Raw genomic sequence first — 7,914 nt, 5'->3', positions numbered from 1 at the left:
TTTAAAAAGCCACAAAAAAAGTCTTGAATTTTGATTACCGAGCCTTATAAAATGTTCTGTTTGAAACTTCTCCGGTTCACATTTCTTACTGAATTGTTTAATCACAATTATTTTGATCAAAAAACTGAAATAAACAGCAGCAGAACCAATAATTATGCACCAATAAGCTGAATGCCAACAGCTGGTTTAAAAAAAAAAAAGAGTGCGCTGAAGCATCACAGCACAAAATCAAGAGAAGAAGCTATAGTTTTGATCATAAAATGGTAATAAATTAATACAATTGGAAATAATTAATTAAATGGAAAATAGGCTGAGAAATTTGTCTTAATTTTTTTTTTATATGTATGGCCTTAAAAAGGTCTTAAGAACTCTGAAATATAACTTCAAAAAACTTGTAGGAAGCCTGGGTCAGGTTTTTGAAGAACTCTACAAAAACATTGATAATTCTGCCTCCATATCTGGGTTCATGGGATCTGTCAAAGAATCTCCCAGTACAGTGAACTTCACCATCTACTGCTGGAGCTCCCACTGAAGGACGGCTGCTTTCAGCTGTACCTCCATCTTTCTGTCACCCAGTTTGATGATTTGCTAAAATAAGAATAAAATTAGCAAAACTTTTATTACTCTCCATACAAATCAGAAACATATGAAGTTCAGGAGGAGAAAAAATGGCAGATTGAGATTATGTTGGGTTTGGATCAACATGTCAAGTGTCAAAGTTCCTAATTGGTTGACACAAATTCTTCGCCAAAGTTCAGATATTTGAACTCTGGAAACATTGTGCCAACAGGATTATTGCCCCAAATCTCTAGAAAATAATGCAGAAGCCTGATCCTGATTGAATCTGTACATTGTCTTAACGTTGAAACTGGACGCACCGAGGATACAGATTGCATTTGGTGTGAACACAGCTAAAGGAAAAGTACTTCTCTAAAACTGTATTTTTTACAGTTTTTTTTTGTAAAGAATTGACAAAAACCACATCAGACATATGGTTCATTGTGTTGCCACGCCAACCATGCACTTGAATTGGTCCCCATTTATCATTTAGACATGCTGTTTTACAGCACTCAAACTGATGATTGTTTTAGCAAAAAATAAATTTATCATCTATAAAAAAACAAACTAAAGCAGTGAAGTTTTATACATTCAAACACCACTGAGATGTTAAACAATTTAATCTCTGCGTTACCCCTTTTTATTTTTTTCTTTTATTATTCTAAGAAATATGGAAAAGATGTAGTTGGTTTCTTGACAAGTTTGTGATAATAATAGTGTATTTGTGAACATACACATGCAGATGTCAGGCTGTGACTCAATGTTGTGTGTTTTCAGTCTCAGAGGTCTCAGACCGAGGCGGTAACATTTCTGGCCAACCATGACGACAGCCGAGCGCTCTACGCCATTCCAGGTATGGAGACACTCTGGTTCAGAGTGTGGAGATGTTTCATCAGTAAATGACTCTGAGGTCATCTTCATCTGTGCTCTGATACTCTGCATCTTGAACGTTGGATCTTCTGTTGTACTCCCATGATGCTTTTCCCCCTCCAGGACTGGACTATGTGAGTCATGAAGACATCCTACCGTATTACTCCACGGAGCAGATCCCGATCCAGCACGAGCTGTTTGAGCGTTTCCTCATGTATAACCCCACTAAATGTGAGTGCTGCTCCGTCGCTTCCAAATCCAGAAGGATTCTGACTTAAAACACAGCCAAGAGTTTTGACAGTTTTGTGTTTTCCTGGTCGTCATAGCGCCTCCGTTTACTGCCAGAGACACCCTGAAGGCGTGGCAGGAGAAGAACCACCCGTGGCTGGAGCTGTCAGACGTCCACAGAGAAACCACAGAGAACATCAGAGTCACAGTCATCCCCTTCTACATGGGAATGAGGGTACAGGACACTTTGTTAGAAACATGCTGTTGGTTTATCTTGGTTACTAGAGCTTTGCTAGCAGTTTCTGAAGAACCTAAACTTCTGTTTTCACTTCACTAATGCAAACATGTTTGATGTTTTCAGGAGGCTCAGAACTCTCACGTGTACTGGGTAAGTACCAGACTGTGAAAGTAGGAGGTCAGCACAGCTGAGAACTGAGTGTATGTGTGTGATGTCACTGCAGTGGCGCTACTGCATCCGTCTGGAGAACCTGGGGAACGAGGTGGTCCAGTTGAGAGAGAGACACTGGAGGATCTTCAGCCTGTCGGGAACCCTGGAGACGGTTCGGGGGCGAGGCGTGGTCGGCAGGGTCAGCGCTTGACAACACACACACATTACTAGTACGGGTGTAGGAAAAATGGATTCTGTAAAATATTGCAATATTTCATTTGGAAATACTAGTATAGATTTCTTAATGCAGCCAAAACAATTTTCTATTGATTATTTTTAAAGGACCTGTATCACGCTGTTTCTAAGCCTTTCAGAATCAACTATATCCATTTAGATATAATAAATCAGGGTTTCATTATTATAGAGCGCAGGTTTTTAGAGGAACACTCAGAAACACATAAACAGATCAAAATAGCGCTTTAAGTTAGTTTATAGTGAGGAATGAACAACATAATACACTTAAAAGCTCAAAAAAAGTTGGTTTTGCATGAAACTGCCTCTTTAAGCACACATGTCATCCTGGATCTTTTCCTCCTTCACTCTATCACGCTGCTTCATCACATGTTAAAAAAATTGGCACGTTTTTTTTTTTCACTTTTGAAGCTCTGGTTCAGCACCAGAGCTGTTTTAAAAGTACTGGTTTGGCACTGAATAAATCCAAAATGTATCCCTAATTATAACTGAAATAGGCAGATTGTTGTGGATTGTTCGTTGTTTCTTTGGTCTTTGAGTCCAGCAGCCACATGCTAAATTCCTCAAGGACCTGTAATTTCTTGGTAAAATAACATTAACGCTTTCTTTTTTTCTTAATGCTGACAAATATACGTTAATAAACAATGTGTGTTGGAAAAAGCATTTCTTAATTTACCAAAATAAAAGCACTTGGAACTTGCTTTAGTGAAAACAACTTGTATGGAGGATACAGTTAAAGTGCTTAATACTCTAATAATTGAATAAAATGTTTTTTTTTATCTTAAAGGTGTATTGGTTTATAAAAAGTTAATTTAAAGTCATACTCTTTTAAACAGAATTATGATCCATTTTCTGTTGTGCCTTTGGGATGTATATTCTTTTGGACAGACTCTTGCCAAATCACAATCTTACTAATTACTGAGGACAAAACCTTCAAACCAGATTCAGAGAGAAGTTGGAAAACTATTGAAGCATTAGCTGTCCTTATCTTTGTAACCTTTATTTATTAATAATAAACAAACACCAATGATCAGGTTGACACTCGAGTTCAGTTTAGCTCCATTTACAGAACCAGCAACTGTCCCACTTTCGTATTATCTGATCTAATCAGCCGAGTTAGTTTGAATGTTTGTGCTAAATGTCTGTTTGTTGTTAAAGGAGCCAGTGTTGTCTAAAGAGCAGCCAGCCTTCCAGTATAGCAGCCATGTGTCCCTTCAAGCCCCCAGTGGTCACATGTGGTGAGTCCGCCGTCCCGTTCTGTAAATGAAGCTTGTTGATGGTCTTGTGAGTTCATTTGTTTGTTTTTTGTTTTCTTTAGGGGGACATTTCGCATAGAACGAACGGACGGCTCCCACTTTGACGTACGCATTCCTCCTTTCTCCCTGGAGAGCAACAAAGACGACAAAGCGCCCCCTGCTGGTTACACATTCTAACAGCTGCTTCTCCCCGAACCACGGCAGTGCCGGTTCATCCTATCTGGACTCGTCCCTCCTCTGTAACCCGGCAGAGCGTTCAGTTTCAGTCAAGTCAAACGAGAACGTCTGGAGAGGAATCCAGAATATCAGCGTTGGTCAAATTGAGTTTATATGTTCTGTTCAAATTTCCCCAACAGTTTTTCCTTTTTAAAGCCGCGATTAGGTTTGAAGAGATGTTCACGCCAAAGCTAAGAGGAAACATAAGAACTCCCAGACTGATGGGGCTTGTCCGGACATGCAGTGCCTAAAATATTGACTTTGGGTTTGTGCAAACAGGCAGAAACTCTGTTTTTGTCTTTATTTGTGAATTCTATCTCCATTTTATCAAACTTTAGTTCCTGCTCAGATCATTTTCTGTTTATGAATTACTCCACCCTTCTGGACCTCTTTTCTGCTGCTGTGATGTTCATCAGACCCTCCTTAGCACAGCAGAGCCATTCAAAGTGAGGAAAAGGGTGATTGATGGAAGTACAACATCCAGCAGTGAAGCAGAGGAAGCACCACACAGGCTTGTAGAAATTAAACATGATGCAGACGGGATGGTGTTTCCTCGGCCACAACAGGGAGCTGTTGAGCTTTGAAAATATGACAAAAGTAGCACAATAATACGGTGAATTAATGCATGTGTGTGAGATTAAGCTCCAGCCAACATCCTTCCTGATCCCACAGGATCCAGACTTCATCCTGGCTTGTTTTGGACTGGTGTTGGATGTCTGTGGCTTACTGTGTGACTGTGCTAAGACTGTGTCTAACGCTTCTCCAGCAAAATACAGGAGTTCATAATTCAGCTGGAGCATTTAAGATTGTTGAAAAACTGTAAATAAAGATGTAATTAAAAGTAGAACAAATAAATATGTCTTTTAACAATTTGCTTTGTTGTTTCTGTAATTTTATGTCAGTTTCAGAAATTGTGAAAGGTTTATTCACTTCTTGATGTTTTTAATTACTTTGCCAAAATAAACTTTTTGGGGAATTTTTCAAGTTACTGTGAAATGAACTACATATGCAAAAAAGAAAAGAAAAGATAAACTGATGAGGATTTAAATGCTATGTGTCCGTATCCGTCTGCAGCACTTTGTCGACTTCCTTGATCCCATCGCTCTCTGGTGTAATTAAAAAAAATGTTTTGTTGTCGGGTTTGTAGTTCTAAGTAACATTTTATATCTTGTTGGAAAATTGGCAAAATAAAGAAAATCTTAAAAAGGGATATTAAAAAATCAAAATAATAAAGGAAATCTTAAAAAACAAAAATGAAATTAAAAAAAAAACTCAAACAAAAATATTTCAAGTGGAAAAAACAAATTTGAAAATGATTGCTCAAATCATACTGGAAAGAGGAATTAAGGGAACGTCTACAAGGCACGTTACTACAACATTAATAGTTTACCGTAATTTCGGTGGTGTTATGAATAATTCAGAACTTATATGGACTCTGCAATAACATCAATAAGTGTGTGATACAGTTTTGATTATTTGTCACGAGTCGTAGTTAAATTCAAACTTGATAGTTTGGGATTTTTTGGTTTAATTTGTTGACGGTCTCTGCCTGTCTCTGCAGCTTCACGTGCAGCAGACGGAGCCGGTTTAACACGGGGATAACTCATTTCCTGCATCAGTAAAAACAAGAACATTAACTGTTCATCCTGGACGCAGATATATTGTGGCTTTTGGGCGGTTTCTTATTACCAATCAACTTTTAGTTTTCCTTCGTTTGTAATTCTTAATATAGTTATCTAGAAACACCGGAAATAAAATAAATTATTATTTTAAACACTAAAAAAATCTCAAAAAACGACAAATGTTTTTTTAATGATTTTTATTGAAAGAAAGTTGCTTCCATTGGTTATTTTGGTGAATTAATAAGAATTAAACATCTCAATAATAAATTGTTGCATTACACACGCCCACCAGCAGATGGCAGTGTAGTTTATGACTACTGGACAAAACTTAAACTTTGTGCAGAAACCGGTTAATAATGTATTTATTATATCTACGTGTGCTAGACATATATTTCTTTTGTATGAATTTTTAAAACGGTCTATTTTTATATAATTTAAAATGAAATACTGATTTACTTAGGATATAAAGAATGCCTTTGTTTATCGTAAAATTAATCTACAATTTCTAAGGATGTATTTGAGTTATTTTTGCTTTTTTAATATATTTTTTTATATTTTAGGTTGAAATATATGCCGATGTTGCTGTAAAACAGTGTTGGATTCAAAGCAGGATTAATTTCCCCGCCAGAATAAATAGCATTAACGCTGAGGTGGTGGCTCTCTGAAGTGGAATGTTTTCCTCTGGACTTTGTGACACACCAGGTGAAGCGAATGTACCGCCAGCTCGAGGAGCGCGTGCTCTTCTCCTCCCATCATCAAGGGCGCACGCGCGCGCCCTCTCCGGCATTTCTACAGAATCCAGTTCCAGCGAAGCCCCGCCACGGTTGGCCCTCCTGCCGGAGCTTGTCCTGCTCCTCCGCGGGCGGAAGGCGGTGATGCTCCTCCGCTGATGAACTGAAGGGATCCGGATTCAACCTTGGAGGAGGGCGTCTGCGGCGTGACTCCGCGCGGCGGGAGGGATAGGGCAGAGCGGAGGCGCACAGTGATGAGGGGGGTAAACATTGCCATGCCCTGCCTCATGCGGAGCTCCATCGACTCCCTGCGCGCGTTCCTCTAGCCCGGGACGAGGGGCTTTATGTCCGAGGAGTACCGGGCGCCTTGCTGTTGAAGTTGTTTTTTTGGGGAGGGGTCCGGGCGAAGTTGCGTTCGGGATGGCTGCAGCGGGCCGCGGTTCCCGCTGAAGCCTACTACTTCATGCATCCTTCATCCTGACTTTGCTGGAGCGCGGCAATGCTGCAGGCGGAATCCCGCGACTTATTCCCAACCTGAGATCCACCTTCCGGGATTTCATGCTGCCCAGATTATCTGATATTGAGGAGAAGTTGGACTTTTAGATGAAGAGCATATGGGACTCCCATGGCTCTTGTAGCTCCAAACTGATCAGACACTCACAGGATGTGATCTGCTGTTGATGTTTGATGATCAAAGTATCTGCAGGCAAAGATCAAAGCCGCCTCTGCATGACTGCTGGGTGGGACCCGCATCCTGATCTCCAGAGTTCACGCTGATCCATCACCATGGGAGCCAAGCAGACCAAAGGCCAGGAGTCTGGAGGAGCCAGTCCTCAGCACAGCTGGAGGAGGACACCCACCAAGGAGCGTGGAGACATGCTGGCCTCCCTCATGCTGAGGTCAGGAGACCGGCTGACCCGCGGGGGGTCACCACCACCTCCTTATCAGCGCCGGATTGGAATGATCCAGGAGATGATGCTCATGGCCAAGCAGGGCAAACAGGACGAGGCTACAGAGATGCTGAAGATGCTGCGACAGGTAGCTGCTGGGGTTTTTGTCTGTGAGGGCTGAGCGTCTCCCATCAGCCCTCTTTGGATTATTTCATTCATTCTGTTGATTGTTGATCCTTGAGAAGAAACACATTACGATGAAGGTGAAGTTGGGCGCTAAAACAGATGTAGAATTTGAACTTTTTTTTAATAAAAAGGTCTTTGTGGTTAAGGTTAACCCATTTCTCTCCAGAGTGACATACAGAACATAGATGTTTGATGGGGTCATTTAGGTTAATCGGTTCTCCTGTGTGATGCGAGAGGTCTTTATTCTTGAAAGGAAAGAATTCTCACTGCAATGACCCACAAATATCTAAATGTTCCTTTGAAATAGAGTTAAGCAAATAAAAAATAAATATGAATCTCTTTCAGAGGATCAACCATCCTCTATGATGAGGAATGGGTCATTCAATCTCACGAGTCTTTGCAGTCATCACTCTAAATGTTGACTGAACGTGAGAACTGGATTGGGTGACTCCACCCCCTGGGGTCCCAAACAGGAAGTAGGTTCCAAAGAGCCAAAATCCCACAGACTTCTATAGAGAAATAAACAGCTATTACTCAGTAATTCTGTCAGAAAACCATTCTTGCTCTGCTACCTTTTTTAACATGTTCTTGATAATCCCTATTTTTTCCTAATAGTTCAAGTTATAAACTGAACAATCAGAACAATAAAAGTAGGTGGAGTCTGCCGGTTCCCATATTTAACATTAAACAGGTTTGTTGTTTTCAAGTGGTAGGGAT

General features: G+C 40.4%; 2 protein-coding genes across 3 annotated transcripts in view; both read left to right on the top strand.

Annotated features, from left to right (window-relative positions):
* The window catches only part of poldip2 (polymerase (DNA-directed), delta interacting protein 2), a 10,418-nt gene extending 5,780 nt beyond the window's left edge, over positions 1-4,638 (top strand). For both annotated transcript variants that reach the window (XM_024277181.2, XM_024277182.2), the window contains exons 5-11: positions 1,336-1,411; positions 1,552-1,659; positions 1,755-1,891; positions 2,018-2,044; positions 2,118-2,243; positions 3,455-3,534; positions 3,615-4,638. In XM_024277181.2, the coding sequence (XP_024132949.1) occupies positions 1,336-1,411; positions 1,552-1,659; positions 1,755-1,891; positions 2,018-2,044; positions 2,118-2,243; positions 3,455-3,534; positions 3,615-3,729 (669 nt within the window). In that variant the 3' untranslated portion in view covers positions 3,730-4,638. The remainder of the gene's footprint in view (positions 1-1,335; positions 1,412-1,551; positions 1,660-1,754; positions 1,892-2,017; positions 2,045-2,117; positions 2,244-3,454; positions 3,535-3,614) is intronic.
* Positions 4,639-5,619: 981 nt separating this feature from the next.
* lrrc75a (leucine rich repeat containing 75A) overlaps positions 5,620-7,914 on the top strand; it is a 41,399-nt gene continuing 39,104 nt past the window's right edge. Inside the window, exon 1 of the mRNA XM_024277744.2 lies at positions 5,620-7,159. Coding sequence (XP_024133512.1) covers positions 6,908-7,159 — 252 coding nt within the window. The 5' untranslated portion in view covers positions 5,620-6,907. The remainder of the gene's footprint in view (positions 7,160-7,914) is intronic.

Source organism: Oryzias melastigma, linkage group LG13, assembly GCF_002922805.2.
Source record: "Oryzias melastigma strain HK-1 linkage group LG13, ASM292280v2, whole genome shotgun sequence".
Taxonomy (NCBI): domain Eukaryota; kingdom Metazoa; phylum Chordata; class Actinopteri; order Beloniformes; family Adrianichthyidae; genus Oryzias; species Oryzias melastigma.
Note: the sequence above shows the minus strand (reverse complement) of the source record. Positions and strands in the feature narration are given on the sequence as shown.